This window comes from Notolepis coatsorum (assembly GCF_963971535.1).
Source record: "Notolepis coatsorum genome assembly, chromosome: 5".
Classification (NCBI taxonomy): Eukaryota; Metazoa; Chordata; class Actinopteri; order Aulopiformes; family Paralepididae; genus Notolepis; species Notolepis coatsorum.
Window position 1 is genome coordinate 41625315 of NC_140169.1, and position 20370 is coordinate 41645684.

The 20370-nt window shown below is 45.4% G+C and overlaps 1 protein-coding gene across 1 annotated transcript in view; it reads left to right on the forward strand.

Moving 5' to 3' along the window:
• Positions 1-20370, forward strand: part of hbs1l (HBS1-like translational GTPase) — a 168390-nt gene that overhangs the window by 69201 nt on the left and 78819 nt on the right. Inside the window, exons 7-9 of the mRNA XM_084315140.1 lie at positions 1442-1560; positions 14043-14208; positions 14664-14781. Coding sequence (XP_084171266.1) covers positions 1442-1560; positions 14043-14208; positions 14664-14781 — 403 coding nt within the window. The remainder of the gene's footprint in view (positions 1-1441; positions 1561-14042; positions 14209-14663; positions 14782-20370) is intronic.

A 20370-nucleotide genomic window follows, 5' to 3' on the forward strand; every position in this document is an offset into this window, starting at 1 on the left:
CCCTCGACTCACCAGCTAGAAGACAGCTCCAATGTTGATCCCCTCGACTCACCAGCTAGAAGACATGTCCAATGTTGATCCCCTCGACTCACTGTGTGTGTGTGTGTGTGTGTGTGTTGAAACAGGGTTCGCACAAGGTCCTTGAAATGCTTGCAGTGCTTGATTTGAGGGGGAAAAGTCGAGGCCTGGAATTTCTTAAACAGCCCATTTTCTAACAAGGTGCTTAGAAATTCCTTGGAATTCAAATCAACCATTAGCATTGAAGGTTTTGTTCATCCACGATAAAGTTGTTTTGAATCAAGAAATACTTTTTCTTAATTTTTTTTAATCTAAAGTGTAAATAATTGTCGGAAATTGGTTTTAAACCATAAATATTGGATCATGCCCTTTTAAATGCCCTTTCAAAATGAAAAATTGTGCTTGGGAAAGTAGCCTACTTGAATTTCATTTTGCAATGTCTGTGGGAACCCTGCTGAAAGCTCTCACTGCTGTGATGCTCCTTAACACATTGACCGCCATAAACGGCGTACGATGGGTTTGCTGGTCATGCGAATTCTGCCAAACCACGCTGTACGACGTTATTGATATCATATTTCATATTTTCGCCATGGCATTCATAACTCCGCCACCCAGCCTCTGCTGATACAGTGGGAGCCTGCACAACAGTGCAATGCTTCAATACCGCCGCCTGGTGGATGATCGGGCGAGTTACAACCGGAAATGGTTCTGGTGATCTCGGTGCATCTGGGAAATCCGTCCGGCAGTCACATATCGTTGCGGGACTCTAGACACACATCTGTGTATATGGATCGCTGCCATAACTCAATAACCGATATGATTTGGGCGTTTATTGCGCCATACAAACCGGAAATGGATCTAGTCGATAGACGTCAAATAAGTGGGATCTTTTTCCTCCAGTCTCATCGGTGAACGGTAAGACAGTAACGTTACTTTCAGCTTGATTGTTTATTATTTTCAATGCAAACCGCTCTGATCAATATATCACCCATACTACATGAAGCATTTACTGACAATCACGGAATTATAAATGACCCCCCCCCCGTTTCATCCGCACATGATGAGGCATAACGTATACGATCATGTACCGTTGAATTTTTTAATATAGCGTGTATCGGCAATAAACAGCAGTTGATAATCTATATATGCGTTTATGCCTATAACTCACGTTCTATGAATTACTGCAGAAAACGATAAAAACATACTTATATTCTAGAAGCTATTTTTGGAAGAATCTATGAATGAAAAAGTATAACGTTCCTACATCCTGAACGATGGATAATCGATGTTGAATGGGCCATAGTAATGTCAATTTAGCAATACAATTTAAAAAGTTATAGCCCTGCAAAGAAGGTGAACATCTCCATAGGCTTAGACTGGTGGCAGTGATGTGTTAACGTCTCCTTGTTCTCTCCTCTCCCAGCGCCTCCACAGCCTCCACCCCGGGACGCACCCCAGGCAAGGCCAGGCAGCAGATCGACATCAAGGCTGAGCTGGAGAAGAGACAGGGGGGCAAGCCTCTGCTCAACCTGGTGGTCATAGGTACGCACACACACACATGCACACACACACACACACACACTGAACTGACCGGTGAGCAAGACACTGAACTAGGGATGTCCGATATTATCGGCCGATATTGGCATTAAAATGTAATATCGGAAATTATCGGTATCTGTTTTCAAATTATTATTATAATTTTTCTGTTTGTTTTATTTATTTAACCTTTATTTACCCAGGCAAGCAAGTAAGAACAAATTCTTATTTTATGTATTGTCAAAAGTATGCATAATGTTGTGTTAATTCCACGACAAGAGATATGTAATGTTAATTACCTGAAATTATTCCGTTTTTTGGGGGGGACCCTGCATATATCGGTATCGGTTGATATCGGTATCGGAAATTAAGAGTTTGACAATATCGGATATCCCTACACTGAACCCCCAACTGACCGGTGAGCAAGGCACTGAACCCCCAACTGACCGGTGAGCAACACACTGAACCCCCAACTGACCGGTGAGCAACACACTGAACCCCAACTGACCGGTGAGCAACACACTGAACCCCCAACTGACCGGTGAGCAAGACACTGAACCCCTAACTGACCGGTGAGCAAGACACTGAACCCCAACTGACCAGTGAGCAAGACACTGAACCCCCAACTGACCGGTGAGCAACACACTGAACCCCAACTGACCGGTGAGCAACACACTGAACCCCCAACTGACCGGTGAGCAAGACACTGAACCCCTAACTGACCGGTGAGCAACACACTGAACCCCAACTGACCAGTGAGCAAGACACTGAACCCCCAACTGACCGGTGAGCAAGACACTGAACCCCCAACTGACCGGTGAGCAAGACACTGAACCCCAACTGACCGGTGAGCAACACACTAAACCCCAACTGACCAGTGAGCAACACACTGAACCCCTAACTGACCAGTGAGCAACACACTGAACCCCAACTGACCAGTGAGCAAGACACTGAACCCCTAACTGACCGGTGAGCAACACACTGAACCCCCAACTGACCAGTGAGCAACACACTGAACCCCTAACTGACCAGTGAGCAACACACTGAACCCCAAATAACTTATGGCAAAAGGAAAGGACACTTTAAATTAGAATAACAGGAACAGTGTATTGCACTACCAAAGCTAACTAGCATGTCCCATATGCTCTGTAAATAACTATGTACAGATACCGAGATGTCACTCCATGTTACCTGCTACCTGTTACTGCACAATGTTGTTTCCTTCTTTTGATTCTATTATATGTACCACTGTATTGCACATCGTTGCGGGCAAGACCACCCGCATTTCATTGTATACCTGTATGCCGTGACAATTAAAACTCTTGACTTGACTTGACTTGACTTGACCAGTGATCAAGACACTGAACCCCCAACTGACAGGTGAGCAACACACTGAACCCCCAACTGACCGGTGAGCAACACACTGAACCCCTAACTGACCGGTGAGCAACACACTGAACCCCCAACTGACCGGTGAGCAACACACTGAACCCCTAACTGACCAGTGAGCAACGCACTGAACCCCAACTGACCAGTGAGCAACACACTGAACCCCCAACTGACCAGTGAGCAACACACTGAACCCCCAACTGACCGGTGAGCAAGGCACTGAACCCCAACTGACCGGTGAGCAACACACTGAACCCCCAACTGACCGGTGAGCAAGACACTGAACCCCAACTGACCGGTGAGCAACACACTGAACCCCTAACTGACCAGTGAGCAACACACTGAACCCCAACTGACCAGTGAGCACGGCACTGAACCCCCAACTGACCAGTGAGCAAGACACTGAACCCCCAACTGACCAGTGAGCAAGGCACTGAACCCCCAACTGACCAGTGAGCAACACACTGAACCCCCAACTGACCGGTGAGCAACACACTGAACCCCCAACTGACCAGTGATCAAGACACTGAACCCCCAACTGACCGTTGAGCAACACACTGAACCCCAACTGACCAGTGAGCAAGACACTGAACCCCCAACTGACCGGTGAGCAACACACTGAACCCCCAACTGCCCGGTGAGCAACACACTGAACCCCAACTGACCGGTGAGCAACACACTGAACCCCCAACTGACCAGTGAGCAACACACTGAACCCCAACTGACAGGTGAGCAAGGCACTGAACCCCCAACTGACTAGTGAGCAAGACACTGAACCCCCAACTGACCAGTGAGCAAGACACTGAACCCCCAACTGACCGGTGAGCAACACACTGAACCCCCAACTGACCGGTGAGCAAGACACTGAACCCCAACTGACCAGTGAGCAACACACTGAACCCCCAACTGACCGGTGAGCAAGACACTGAACCCCAACTGACAGGTGAGCAAGGCACTGAACCCCCAACTGACCGGTGAGCAAGACACTGAACCCCCAACTGACCGGTGAGTAAGGCACTGAACCCCCAACTGACCGGTGAGCAAGACACTGAACCCCCAACTGACCGGTGAGCAAGACACTGAACCCCCAACTGACCGGTGAGCAAGACACTGAACCCCCAACTGACCGGTGAGCAACACACTGAACCCCAACTGACCGGTGAGCAAGACACTGAACCCCCAACTGACCGGTGAGCAAGGGGAGCATCTCCATCACTGAGGCCGATGTGATGCGCATCTCGATACGTTGCCTACGATACATTAACGATACACTTGAAGCACCGGGCGATGCGATACGATTCACCCCTGTTGAGATACAGTTTGATACGATTTGATTCAACATAATACGATTCAACACGATGCAAAATAATGATACAATTCTATGGTATGACATAGGATTTGGTTTTATAACTTATATATAATAATAATAATAATAATAATAATAATAATAATAATAATAATAATAATAATTCATTTAATTTATATAGCGCTTCTCAATAACCCGAAGTCGCTGACAATAGTCGGGAGCAAAAGTACAAACAAAGAAACAAAAGCAAAGAAACAAAAACAAAGAAACAACAAAGAAACAAAACAAAAGGAACATGAGACCATAGGGGGAACAGGGGAGACAGCGTGATAGCACAAAAAGACTGGAGACAGACATCAATCAGGTTGGAGGGGGGGGGGGGGGGGGGGGTTGAAGGCAAGGGAGAACAGGTGGGTTTTGAGGCGAGCAACACACTGAACCCCTAACTGACCGGTGAGCAACACACTGAACCCCAACTGACCGGTGAGCAAGACACTGAACCCCCAACTGACCGGTGAGCAACACACTGAACCCCCACCTTTGGCACCTTTGCATCGTTGCCGCCGTTGTCGTGTGAATGTGAGGCATACGTTGTAAAGCACAGAAAGTGCTATATAAATGGAGTCCATTTACACACACACACACTACTTTTTCAAGAGACATGTTACAGGGTTTGCACAAGGTCCTTGAAGTGCTTAAAGTGCTTGATTTTAGTAAAAAAAAAGTCGAGGCCTGGAATTCCTTGAAAACAGCCCATTTTTTAACAAGGTGCTTAAAAACTCATTGAAATTCAAATCAACCATTCGCATTGAAAGTTTTGTTCATCCATGATAAAAAATTCTGAATCAAGAAATAGTTTATTTGAACACATTCGGGGCCATTGGGATTAGACGGGGCCCACTCTATACGGCCAGCATATCGAAACAAACTTTCATTGTGCGTGAGGCTGTTTGTAGAGCTAAATCTATACTTTATATTATTGCTATCTGTCCATTCTCATTGTCAATTGACACTAGAAACCGTCCCTTCAATATGCCTTAAATAAATAATTTTTTCATCAATACGTTCCCATTTTATAGCGTCGTGAATATGAACGTTATGGCAGAATGTTCTGGGGTATTTCCTGGAACGCGAGATATAGGGTGCTAAGCTAATAACGTTAAATCGAATGGCGTTTCGGCTATAGACAAGCTAGAGCTAAAACTCAAAATGCATATTGTCGGTATCATGGAATGCATGAAAGGGGGGGGGGGGCGGGGGATGTCGTTTCTGATTATTGATTACCAATAACGGCATTAGCCTTATTCGCTGATCGGCTGGTTGGGTATGATAACAAGGCCTGATCAGCATGTAATTTACGTGAAAAAGCTCTTACCTGTGGCCGGTTGGATCCCAAAAAGGATTTCCCAGTTATCGATCGCCATCTGGTAGATCCATATGTCCATTGGCTGGTGATATATTCCTTTACTGCATACTGAATTCAGCGTCCCAAAAACTATTCCAGGCCATCGGCTACACGCATAGCTTTAGGCTAACAGAAAAGTCCATGCATACTAAAAAAAAATTAAAACACCGGTCTGTAACAGGGAACACTGCATTATCGAGACAGCGCCCCTACGAGGATCTGGCCGGTAATGCACTTCAATGCATTCCAAGAGTAGGGTAAATCTGCAGTGCCGCTCGGTGACATTGAGTAGGATATTACAATGGAATAAAAGCCAAAACAACCTTACCACGAATATATATACGTGGTTGGCCGTCAAGCGTTGGATCCGAAACACGTATATATACGTGGTTGGCCCCGAATGTGTTAATCTAAAGTTTAAAGGCGACCTGCATTGCTATTCCTAGCACTATTTGGGCAACTTTACACAATTCCTGTGAGTCTATTGAAAACATCTGTAAGTTTTTTTTTTTTTTTTTTAAATGCATTGTTTTATATTTCTTATCAAGTACTCAAAAGCCTCATTTCACAGCATCAGTATTTCAGGCTGTGATGGCCTGGCTCCGCCCATAAGCACTGAGTGACAGTCATCCACACAGTCTGCGACTGGTAGACAGAGAGAGATAGAGAGGGGGTGGGATAGAGAGAGAGAGGGGGTGGGATAGAGAGAGAGAGGGGGGAGAGGGAAAGAGAGAGGGAGAGCGAGAGAGAGAGAGAGAGGGGGTGGGATAGAGAGAGAGCGAGAGAGAGACTCAGCATGAAACGCTGTGTAAACAAGCACACGCAGAAGCGGGCTCTCTCCTCCCTCTCTCCCTCTCTCGCTCTCTCTCTCCCTCTCTCTCTCTCTCTCCCTCTCTCTGTCTCTCTGTCTCTCCCTCTGTCTCTCCATCTCTCTCTCTCCCTCAGAGTGCAGTCGAGGTGTTGGGTTTCACTATCTGCCTCGCTGTTTGAGGAAGTGATTTCCACTCGCTCTGCTATCGCTGTGTGGGCTGCCTAGGTTGTGGGCGGGCATTGGCTCCAACCACAGAGCCAATCGAATCACTATCCGCTTCCCCAGCGCCACGTGACGTCACCATGCGCATCAAATCAGAACGACCTGATTAAAATGGACCAGAAAATGAATGACCTGAATGACTGCAATCCGCCAATATGGTATTTAGAGACAAAAACACATTGATACTAACTCCTATTACTATAATACAATGCTAGAGACTCAAAAAAGACATTTATAATGCATGTCACCTTTAACTAATTGTCGGAAATAGGTTTTAAGCCATAAATATTGGATACGATTTTTTTTCAATAAAAAAAACAGCATTTAAAAGTGAATTATATCCTTTTAAATGCCCCTTTTTAAATGAAAAATAGTTCTTGGAAAAGTACTTGAAAGTCCTTGAATTACATTTTGCAATGTCTGTGGGAAACCCTGCTTTTAACAATAGGCAAACAAACCTTTTCTGATATTTTCATATTCAGATCAAATTGTATTGCCTATATTTATTACCCTGCCCATACCTGTACCTCCCCTCCCCCGTCCCCCATGCTGCTATGACGCACACATTTTCCCAACAAGGGGATCAATACAGGAACATCTTATCTTATACACATCGAACAGACACGTACAGTTCAGACAGAGATAACCAGACAAGTCGAGCAACAAAAAACAAACAAGTAGAGCAAAGGGAACAGTTGAACATCACCAACACACAAGTCAGCGTCTAAAACTGGAAAATCTTCCAACAGAATGAAATGTAGTTTGTAGGGGTGTAAATATTTGACCCCACTTCGATTTGATTACGATTTTTCAGGCAACGATTTTTCAGGCAACGATTCAATGCATCATGAAATCAGTTAATTCCCCCCAAACATGTTGAATACACAAATGTGGCTGGGGGAACTGATTCACTCAGCATGAATGGACTATAGGTCAATAAAAAAATCAACCTAAAAAATAAATATATATATTCTAATCGTTTCTAACATTTTCAAATCGATGCAGTTGAATCGTCACCTTAGGACCCCTAGTAGTTTGTTACATTTGTACAGGGCACACGTAGGCTTCCTACACCTGGGTCCTGGACGAGACCGGCGAGGAGAGGGACAGGTACGCAGGCAGCGCTGATGACCTACTGACCAATCTTCATCTGGATATCTGAGCTTTTAGTGGAACACTAATGTGTGTTAACACTTTGGCTGCCATGGGTTAAATTCATTATCAACCGTAGGTTGCCGGCTCTATTTGTCTATAGAGAAAGTCCCCTTCTTTGCAGGGCTATAACTTTTTAAATTCTATTGCTACATTGCCATTATTAGGGCCCATTCAAAGTCCTATATGTATTGTTCATTGTGTAGCAACGTTAAACTTTTTCATTCACATATTCATAGTAAAGTATGGTCTAATGTATAAGTATGTTTTCATCTCTTTCTGCAGCTTTCTCCAGAACGTGATCTATAGCCCCAAATACATTATATTGATGATGCAATACAGTTTTATGGCAATCAGCGCGATATAAAAAATTCCAACTAGACGTACTTCTAGAAGTTACTACACGTCATCTGATGTTGACCGGATGGGCGAGGGGGCGTTTATAATTCCGTGGGCAGCGTTATACCAATCATCTAATGTGGGTCAAATGTTGATAATAGCAGTTAGTATCGAAGACGGTAACTTTACACGCTAAAACTCACCCCAGTCTCCGCGCGCCGTTGGGCGATCATCGTAGAGTAGACATTTTATCATTATGGGATGTAGATTTACCCGGTCCATCTCCAGCTTGTATAATGGTATATACGTCCAAATCATGTTGTTTATCGAGTTATTGGCAATCGATCGCTATGTAGTGTGTCGAGATCGAGTCCCGGGACCTATTAGCGAGTGCCCGGAAGTAATACGGCCGTCCAGCACAACCTCTACGGCACTTCCTGTTAAGCGATTGCGCCGATCGGCCACCAGATGGCGCTCCTGAACCGCCAGAGAGCTCAGTGGGTCCTCCTGGTGGATCTCAGGCCAGCGGAGGGGACATATGAATCCGATCCCAGATTTTTGAAATATTGATATTAAAGACGCTCTAAGGCGTCTTCGGCAACTTGAGCATGGCCGGGAATGACGTGTTTAGGCGTTTCCCGGCACCCAAAGTGTTAAGGCTGTCCCCGAAGCCTGTTTTTTTTTATTCAAACTTCGTCAGGGTTTTTCGAACGGACGTTCGAACCTTTGTTTAAATTTTTTTTGTGGTGTATCTAAAGCTAAGTAGTACTGTGACCTAGTGCCATATGTGCTGTATTAAAAAGCAATCAAAGAGCATAGATAATAGGGATGTTTCATAAGCAGAACCTTATAGATGAATAAAATGCAAGGCAAGTCCCTTCTCTTAGTTAAAGGCCACTCCACTTTTTCATATAAAGCACAATGGTCAGTGAGACATTGGATTGGATAGTCTTTATTATCCCCAAGGGGCAATTTGGTTTGCAACAGTATTGGTACACAGCACAACCAGTACACATGGCAAATATACAATAAAGACATAAATACATTAAAACATAAAATAGATCACAATAAAACTGGTGTAGATTAAGAACACAGATTATTTGTTGTGACTATACAGTAGCAGCTAAGCCTAAGCAGCTAAGCCTTACATATACAATGTTATTTAAAAATCCAACAGCTGACTGAACAAATGATCTCGGATACCTATTTGACTTGGCCCTCCTATGGGAGCAGGGGAGGAAACTAACTTTTTGGCTTACCAGCCAACTGGCGAGTATCTGAATTTCTTTACCAGCCAAACAGATTTTTTTACCAGACAAAAAAAAATCACTAATTGTGATAATTACTTCTTTGTATGTCAAGCCGCGTCAATGTTGTGTATGCATCTGGGTAGGCACACTGTGCCTTTAAGACAGCACGGTGGTCTTACGACAGTGCTGTGAAGTACCGTCAAGTGTTGTGGTAACGTCAGTTCGGTTGGTGTGCTGTTGTGCACAGTGCACTGGTTGAGCTAGCCCCTTTCGTGACTGCGATGTGCAAGCCTTTTGAGCATGAAATAAAATGTCTAACCTTACGTCGTAGTCCGGTGCTTTTTTGGAAACATTATAGTCATAACAGATACACCTAGCTGGCTGCTTTGAGCACATGGGGCTAACGTTAGCTAGCAAGCAGCTATAGCTAAAACGCTAACTAGAAGCTAACCACTGTATACAGTTCCAGTAGACTAACATTACACCTCTGTGATTTAAATGTGTCCTTAGTAACTTATACTCGAGGGTTGTACTAGGGTTGGATGCAGTTCCCCGTTGGTCAGTCTGTCTGTTTTCCATCTTCTGCTGTGTTTAACGTTATCTGTTTGCGAGTGCTCCTGATGGCTAGCCTAGTACCGCGGGACTTTTATTATTATATGTCCGCGGGTTGGCCAGTACTGCGCAAACGTTTATTAAACATTATATGTCCGCGGGTGGTCTTGTGCAGTGCTCTCGTGGCACTGTCAACTAAAGCGAACACTCAGAAGACGCGCACCGTTTGCCAGTGCAGTGATTGCAGAATGTTTTATTTTTTTGTATACTCACCAGCAGGGGAGGAAACTAACTTTTTGGCTTACCAGCCAACTGGCGAGTATCTGATTTTTTTTACCAGCCAAACGTAAAAAATACCCGCATTTGGCGGGTAAAGTGGCCTAATTTCCTCCCCTGTATGGGAGGAATACCTCCGTCCTGAAGGCAAGAGTGGAACCTCTGCATAGAGAGGGTGCTGAGGGTCCGCTAGAGTGGCCTCTGCCTTCTGAGTGGCTCTCACTTGACAACCATGACTGAGATCATTCAAGTTAATGCCGATGGTCTTCCGGCACTCTTTAACAATATTTCCCAGTAGGGCTGCACGATTAATCGAAAAAGATAATTTTTTATTTAAGTTTTAACTTTTTTTCCCTTCTTTTTACTAAAGAGTTATTTTGTATGGTACAAGACACTTACGTTTTAAGTCAAGTACTTTCATATATGTTATGTTTAAGTCAAGCACTTTGATATAATATGTTGTCTGTTTAAGAGAGTGCAATAAATGATTTTATTGAAAAAATAAGAATCGTGTCAGAGAATCGTGGTCTCAATTCTTAGAGAAAAATCGTTATGCACATTTTACCAAGAATTGTGCAGCCCTACTTCCCAGTCTAATTGTATTAGCCACGCTGAGGTTGCCCAACAAAGAAATTATTGCGAAAGTTAAAATAGACTCATGTATCTCCTGTTACCTCATGGAAGGTGACTGGCTGGTTTCACATGTTGCAGTAGTTTCTCACATACTGACAATGTGATTTTAGTCACCTTCCGTTTTTTCTCTTCCTCTGCTTCACCTCCACCCTTCTCTTCCCCTGTTTCACCTCCATCCTTCACCTCCATCCTTCTCTTCCCCTGCTTCACCTCCATCCTTCTCTTCCCCTGCTTCACCTCCATCCTTCTCTTCCTCTGCTTCACCTCCATCCTTCTCCTCCTCTGCTTCACCTCCATCCTTCTCTTCCCGCGCTTCACCTCTCTTCCTCTGCTTCACCTCCATCCTTCTCTTCCCGCGCTTCACCTCCCCATCCTTCTCTTCCTCTGCTTCACCTCCATCCTTCTCTTCCCGCGCTTCACCTCCCCATCCTTCTCTTCCCGTGCTTCACCTCCATCCTTTTCTTCCTCTGCTTCACCTCCATCCTTCTTCCTCTTTTCTCTCATTCTGTGAATCTCTCTCTCCCTCTCTTTCTCATGGCTTCCTCTTTTCTCTCATTGTGTGAATCTCTCTCCCTCTCTTTCTCATGGCTTCCTCTTTTCTCTCATTGTGTGAATCTCTCTCTCCCTCTCTTTCTCATGGCTTCCTCTTTTCTCTCATTGTGTGAATCTCTCTCTCCCTCTTTCTCATGGCTTCCTCTTTTCTCTCATTGTGTGAATCAATCTCTCCCTCTCTTTCTCATGGCTTCCTCTTTTCTTTTTCTTTTTTTTTTCTAATAAATGTTTTTACTTTTGGCCCTTCTCACACCCAGTCTCTCAACCTCCACCCTCCATCATCCCCATCCCTCCATCATCCTCATCCCTCCATCCCACCACCTAACCATCCGTTCCTCTCCTCCCTCCTCTTCCTCCCCGCCTGCTCTCTCTCTCTGCAACCTGTACTCTTTCTCCCTCCATCCAACCCTCCCTGTGAACACACACCACACATCCAACCCTCCCTGTGAACACACACCACACATCCAACCCTCCCTGTGAACACACACCACACATCCAACCCTCCCTGTGAACACACACTACAAAACATTTCACTTTAAAAAACATAACTGTACTTATTATTGTATATAGTACTTTACCTTAACACTTTGACTGCCATGAAACGTGTTTAGACGTCATTGCTGGCCATGCTCAAGTTGCCGGAGGACGCTGTACAGCGTCCTTATATCAATATTTCAAAAATCTGCGATCGGATTCATATGTCCCCTCCGCTGGCCTGAGATCCACCAGCAGGACCCACTGAGCTCTCTGGCGGTTCAGGAGCGCCATCTGGTGGCCGATCGGCGCAATCGCTTAACAGGATGTGCCATAGAGGTTGTGCTAGACGTCCGTAGTACTTCCGGGCACTCGCTATAGGTCCCGGGACTCTGGCTCGTCACGCTACACAGTGATCGATTGCCAATAACTCGATAAACAACATGATTTGGACGTATATACCATTATACAAGCTGGAGATGGACCGGGTAAATTTACATCCCATAATGATAAGACTTCTACTCTACGATGATCGCCCAACGGCGCGCAGAGACTGGGGTGAGTTTCAGCGTGTAACGTTACCGTCTTCGATACTAACTGCTATTATCAACATTTGACCCACATTAGATGATTGGTATAACGCTGCCCACGGAATTATAAACGCCCCCTCGCCCATCCGGTCAACATCAGATGACGTGTAGTAACTTCTAGAAGTACGTCTAGTTGGAATTTTTTATATCGCGCTGATTGCCATAAAACTGTATTGCATCATCAATATAATGTATTTGGGGCTATAGATCACGTTCTGGAGAAAGCTGCAGAAAGAGATGAAAACATACTTATACATTAGACCATACTTTACTATGAATATGTGAATGAAAAAGTTTAACGTTGCTACACAATGAACAATACATATAGGACTTTGAATGGGCCCTAATAATGGCAATGTAGCAATAGAATTTAAAAAGTTATAGCCATGCAAAGAAGGGGTACTTCTCCATAGACAAATAGAGCCGGCAACCTATGGTATATCATGAATTTAACCCAAGGCAACCAAAGTGTTAATTCTTAACACATTGAGTGCCACGCCCCTTTGACCATATATGGGCTAGAGTGCCAGCAGAGGTCGGGGACATTTGCGAAGGCTTAAACTATATCTTAAATGACTTGCTTGCAGTCAACATGTACGAAACAGATTGTTTTTTCATTGGTACATTTCCGTTTTATACCGTTTTGACGGTATAAACTAGTATAGTTTTGGAGAGTTCTAGTAATTCCAGAGAAATTCCGCGATAATAGCTCTTTAGTGGAATACACAAAACACGTTGTCATTTTTCGGCTGATTTATGAATCGTTTTCAAATAAACGCTAGATTATCGATAGTATATGTGTACTTATGCACGCTAGAGAAGCTGGCTGAAAAATCTATTATCCATGACCTGGTCAGCGCTAACGTCATACACACACACACACACAGACACGCTGCGATGGCTGAGAAAGAAACATCTGATTAACCCAATACTGGTAAAATAGAGTCCTTACCTCACATCAGATGTTCTGCAAAAAGATTAATCCAATTCCTGATCGCCATTCCAAATATTGATTGCGTTTATTGATCCAACGTTATAGTCCAAAACACATAATCGAAAGCTGCTCCCAGCCTCCCCAGTGAATGTGGTAACAAATACTGCTTGCCAGAGAAGGGAAAACCCCGGACCGGACTTTTTTTCTGATGCACATGCCCACCCAATCCAATCCAATGATGTGCAATACCATCCGGGAGACGATAGGCGGCGGTATTTGCCCTTTTCAAGCTCAGACCCATTCCCAATGATAACGTCAGGCTGGATGGATGAAAAATGAATGGATATTGATAATAAAAGCAAAACCGATAAAAAGACGAGTTAACACGACTAATCTCGTTGTTGGTACTCAATGTGTTAAGCTTAGCATTGTATTTAATTCGTATTACTTTTTAGCATGTATATTTTTATCTTATTTTATTATTCTATCTTATTTGTATTTTTGCACAATTGACATGCATGGCCACCTCCATATCACTACATGTCTTGTGTATGTACGTGACAAATAAATCTCTTGACTCTGAACCTCCCCCTCTCCCTCCAGGTCATGTCGATGCAGGTAAGAGCACTCTGATGGGTCACCTGCTGTACCTGCTGGGTAACGTAAACAAGCGCACCATGCACAAGTACGAGCAGGAGTCCAAGAAGGCTGGCAAGGCTTCCTTCGCCTACGCCTGGGTCCTGGACGAGACCGGCGAGGAGAGGGACAGGTACGCAGGCAGCGCTGATGACCTACTGACCAATCTTCCTCTGGATATCTGAGGTTTTAGTGGAACACTAATGTGTGTTAAGGCTGTCCCCGAAGCCTGTTTTTGGGATTCGCACTTCGTCAGGGTTTTTCGAACGGACGTTCGAACCTTTGTTTAAATAATTTTTTTTTAATATTCAAAATAACTTAAAATGTTTTAAATGTTTTTTTATAAATATCCTCAAACTAAATCCTCAATTTGAATAAAGTGATTAATCTGATTAAATTATCTGCAACTGTGAAGAAAAACCCCATTGGTTTAAACAGAATGAATAGACGCATAAAAAAATATATATAAAAAACTTTTATTTATTTATTAAAAATTAGAATGTTGATTTAGAATTTGAATGCCAACGTAACGAACGAAGGTCCGAACGTTTAGGCTCAGCCCTAATGTGTGTGTGTGTGCTCTTCCAGAGGTGTGACCATGGATGTTGGGATGACCAAATTTGAGACGAGCTCTAAGGTGGTGACCCTGATGGACGCCCCAGGCCACAAGGACTTCATCCCCAACATGATCACTGGAGCTGCACAGGTGATCACCACACAACCTCCTCCACCTGACCACACCGTGTGTGTCCCTCTCTAAACCTCCTCCCCCTGACCACACCGTGTGTGTCCCTCTCTAAACCTTCCCCCTCTGGTACCACACAACCTCCTCCCCCTGACCACACCGTGTGTGTGTCCCTTTCTAAACCTTCCCCCTCTGGTACATCTTAGTACAGACCTGACCACACCGTGTGTGTGTCCCTCTCTAAACCTTCCCCCTCTGGTACCACACAACCTCCTCCCCCTGACCACACCGTGTGTGTGTCCCTCTCTAAACCTTCCCCCTCTGGTACCACACAACCTCTTCCCCCTGACCACACCGTGTGTGTGTCCCTCTCTAAACCTTCCCCCTCTGGTACATCTTAGTACAGACCTGACCACACCGTGTGTGTGTCCCTCTCTAGACCTTCGATATTGGCTTTTTTACCGATATTTGATATACCGATATTGTCCAACTCTTAATTTCCGATACCGATATCAACCGATACCGATATATGCAGGGTCCCCCCCCCCCCCCCCCCCCCCCCCCCCCCCCCCCAAAACGTAATCATGTGTCCTCCCCATTTACCCAGTATAATAACGATCTTATGTTTGCTGCCCAGTAGTAGTAAATAAAGTTTGGAAGCGCCATCCCACCCATTACGCTGGGTCTCTGCAGCATAGATCTTTTGATCCGGGGCGGTTTTTTGTTCCAGATAAAGGAAGATATCTGGTTGTTTATCTTGGAGAAGAATGTCTTGGTCAGGAAGACTGGAAGACTCTGAAATACATATAGAAATTTCGGCAATACATTCATCTTTATTGTGTTGATTCTCCCACCCAGGGATAGCGACCGGGGGTCCCAACGTTCAATATCTCTCGCCAGGTTAGACAGTAAAGGTTGATAGTTAGCCATATATAGGTCCTTATGTTCATGCGTGATCCATATCCCGAGGTACTTGAACTTTTTAGGGCAAATTTTAAACAGGAATGTGCTCAGAGGTATCCGATCCGCCGAGGTGCCGACGGGCATCAGTTCGCTTTTTTTAATGTTGATTTTGTATCCGGATATTTTGCCGAAGTCCGCAAGTAGGGTCATCAACCGAGGAAGACTCGTTTGGGGTTGTGATATATACAACAACATGTCGTCCGCGTAGAGCGAGACTTTATGCTCCGAGTCCGCGCACATGATCCCCTTGATATCGGTGTTCTGCCTCAGAGCCAGCGCAAGGGGCTCCATTGCGAAAAGGAGTGGAGATAAAGGACATCCCTGTCTCGTACCCCTATGGAGTTCAAAGGAGAGGACAGCAGGAGACACACACACCACTGAGGATTAACGGGGCTACCGTGGACAGGGTGAGCAGCTTTAAGTACCTGGGGGTCCACATCTCAGAGGATCTGACATGGTCAACACACATAGGCAGTAGTAAAGAAGGCGAAGCAGCGCCTCTACCACCTGAGACAGTTAAGGAAGTTCAGAGTATCGGGGAAGATACTCCAGTCCTTCTACTCAGGAGCTGTAGAGAGCATCTTGACCGGAAACATCACTGCCTGGTATGGAAACAGCACGGCACAGGACAAGAAGGCCCTACAGAGAGTGGTGCGCTCAGCCGAGCATACCACGGGTATTGCACTACCTCCCCTGCAGGTTCTATACAACAAGAGGTGCAAATCCAGAGCCTGCAGAATAATGAAAGACCCCCACCACCCCAATAACAGCCTGTTCCAGCTGCTGAGGTCAGGCAGATGCCTGCGAACCCCAGCTACTAGGACAGAGAGGCTTAGGCTCAGCTTCTTCCCCCAGGCCATCAGAGCCTTGAACAATGAACATTGAGTGCCACAGAACACTGAACTATCCACACACAAGCACACATGAGCACACACACGACACGCACGCTGTGCACTAGCAGCCACTTTAACATGAGCGGGCACACACTCATGCCGCACTCACCCACACTTATTGCCAAAAGGAAAGGCCACTTTAAATTAGTATAGCAACAGTAACAGTGTATTGCACTACCAAAGCTACCTAGCATGTCCTATATGCTCTGTAAATAACTATGTACAGATACCGAGATGTCACACCATGTTACCTGTTACCTGTTATTGCACAATGTTGTTTTTATTGGATTCTATTATATGTTGTACCACTGTATTGCACATCGTTGCAGGCAAGACCACCCGCATTTCATTGTATACTTGTATGCCGTGACAAATAAAACTCTTGACTCTTGACTTGAAAGTAGGTGGATAGATTGTTGTTGGTGCGAACGGCAGCCATCGGAGACGTATATAGAATTCTAATCCAAGCTATGAGTTTGGGGCCAAACCCAAACCTCTCCAGAGCGTGAAAAAGATAGTCCCACTCCACCCGATCAAACGCTTTTTTCGCATCAAGGGAGAGGACCACCTCAGGTGTTCCGGGTGGAGAGGGGCTATACAGGATATTTAGGAGGCGTCTGATATTAAAGAAAGAGTACAGATTCTTGATGAAGCCTGTTTGGTCCGGCGAGATAATTGAGGGGAGAACCCCCTCCAGACGACGGGCCAGAACCTTAGCGAGAACCTTGACATCGGCGTTAAGGAGGGTATTGGACGGAACAAGCCGCATTCCAGGGGGTTCTAGTCTTTCTTAAGGATTAAGGAGATAACCGCTTGGCGCATGGTCGGAGGAAGAGAATTTGTTGAGAATGATTCGTCAAATACGGCTAGCAGCAGTAAGGACAGCTGGGTTGAGAATTTTTTGTAGAAGTCTGTAGGGTAACCGTCTGGCCCCGGGGACTTGCCACTCTGCATAGATCTAATCGCTGACGTAATCTCCGCAACCGTAAGTTCCTCCTCCAGATCTGCGGCCCTCTCTGGGTCGACTGTCGGGACGCAGAGGGTCCTATAGAAATCGTCTAGCGTGGAGGGCCCCACTTGCGAGTCCGAGGTGTATAACTATTAGTAGAACGTTTTAAAGCTTTTATAAATTTTAATGTTGTCAGTGGCTTTTGAGCCCTGCTCGTCGTTGATAGTGGGGATGGACTGGTTGGCAGTTCTTTGTCGCAGTATCCGTCCGGCCTTCTCCCCATGTTCATAGTACCCCTGTCGCGTTTTAGTAATGAGGTACTCAGCCTGTCGCGTTGACAGGAGGTCAAACTCAGTTCGCAGCGATATATGTTTTTTCAACGTGTCGGTTGATGGCGAGTGGCTATGTAGTCTATCTAGCTCCAAAATCTCGTCAGTCAGTTGCTTAAGGCGTGCCGTTGGCGCAATATGAAATCACCTGTCCCCTTAAGTACGCCTTCAGTGATTCCCAAATGGTTAAAGAAGACATTCCCGGAGTCTTATTAATGTCGAGAAATAATGTAATTTCAGAGGTGATGAAGCTTGTGAAGGCTTCCTCCGACAGGAGCAACGGGTTGAGTCTCCACTGGCGGTGGCCGAGCCGTGTATTCGGGATACTCATTTTCATAACTAAGGGACCATGGTCTGAGATAACTATCGCTCCGTATTCGCATTTGGTTACGAGGGGAAGGAGTCTCTTATCCAGGAGAAAGCTGTCTATGCGCGAGAAGGTATTATGGACGGGGAAAAAAAGGAGTATCCTCTGGATGTAGGATTACGAAACCGCCACACGTCAGCTACCCCATATGATTTACGAAAGCGCCGGATTGCGCAGGCCGAGCTGGACTGGGGGGCCTTTCTGGGCGAGCTACGGTCCAGCACCGGGGAGAGTGCACAATTCATCGCCAAGGATGAGATGGTGCGAGGTCATATCCGGTAGGCGAGAAAAAAGGCTGAAGAACGAAGGGTTGTCCCAGTTTGGTGCGTAGATATTAGCCAGAATGACCGGAAATGAATGCAGTTTCCCCACCACTATAATATAGCGCCCTGCAGGGTCGGCCTCTACACTTGACATAGTAAATGGCGTGTTTTTATCTATCAAAATGGCTGCTCCCCTGGCCCTTGTGTGGAAGTTGGAGTGATACATCTGTCCCACCCACCCCCCCCCCCCCAGTCGAGCATGGTCCGCAGTTTTTAAATGCGTCTCATGTAAAAACGCTATGTCTACCTTGAGTTATTTTAAATGTGTAAGTACCTTCTTACACTTTACAGGGTGGTTGAGTGATTTAACATTCCAACTCATGAAATTGACAGAGCACCCTTCCAGCCCCATGGTATCACCCGTGTCGATCATAGTAGATGAGAGAGGCCATGCATCTGGAACCTAGAGAGAGCTCAGCACAACCGCAGGTGAAGAGCAAAACAGACGTCTGATCATTTAAGCATGTTGAATGTACAAGTCCGGTAATCCCCCCCCCCCCGACACCTATAAAAAAACAAGGTGCCCAAAATACCCTTCAGAAACTAATCCACACATAATGTGCTTGTGTTGGAGGTGTTCTACCCATGGATCCAGCCGTTCAGGCCCCGTCGAGCCCCTTAGGTAAAAGAAAATAATAAAGAGAAAGAAAAGAAAAGTAAGAGTAAAAGTTTTTACTCAGATCTTGGTATTATATAAGGTCTTCAGCTGTCCAGTGGGATACACCCAACCAGGTAAGGTAATATAGGTGGCAACGGTAAACGGTAAGCATAACAATAATATATTAACATTAACAACCTCACATCAAGCAGGCCCTGAAATAAGGCAGACATCTTACTCCCGAGCAAGGGCAACCAACATGCCCCGTTAAACACAAAAAAGGGTGTCTGATTGGGTGATATAGAATAAATTGGAAGAGGTGTGGGAGTGTGCGTGTGTCCATGAGTCTACAAATGGGTGTGTACCTGGGCATATGCCCTTCAGTGTTCGTGCAGTTGCGTGCACGTGAACCTATGTGTGTGTGTGTGTATGGATGTATCGGACACAGCCAAGGTGTAAGCGTATGGGTGTGTAGGCGTGAGTGTGTGGGTCCATGCCCCCGTATCTGTATAATGTGTAAACGTGTATGTGTGTCTACATGCGTGTCTGTGCATGTGCGTAATATGTGCCCACGTGTGTGTGGTACGCCTAGAATCTCTAGATAGTGCATCCATTAGGTGTGTGAGCACGTGCGTCATCGTAGGTGTGAGCATGTGTGTACATATTTATGTATGTGTATACACACATTGTCCTATTGGGGCCAAAATTATACACTCTTCACATCACCTGTACATCATAAGTAGAGGGCAATGAATTTGCTGGAGATTGGTGAGTCACTTAGCTTGATAAATGGTGTCCAGTGGCGTCCTCTCAACGCTAGGCAGATGATGCTACACATAGATGATCACACAGTAGACATTACAGTAGCCTCTATACATATATTGTCCTGTTGAAGTTAATGATACATTGTTCACATCACCTGCATATCATAAGCAGCACGTACACACAGATACATCTCTCTTTCTATGTGGTCTCACCCGCTGCTGCGTGTACAATGTTCTTTCTGACGTAGCTCATTGCTTCACCTGCATCGATGAACTCTATCTTTTCCCCCGTGCGTGATGCGAAGTCGGGCTGGAAAAAAAATGCCGTACCGGGTGCCTTCACGACCGCGTAGTAGCTTCCTCACCTCCGTAAACGCAGCCCTGGCCATCGCGAAGCCCGTGGCATAGTCGGGGAAGATTGCAA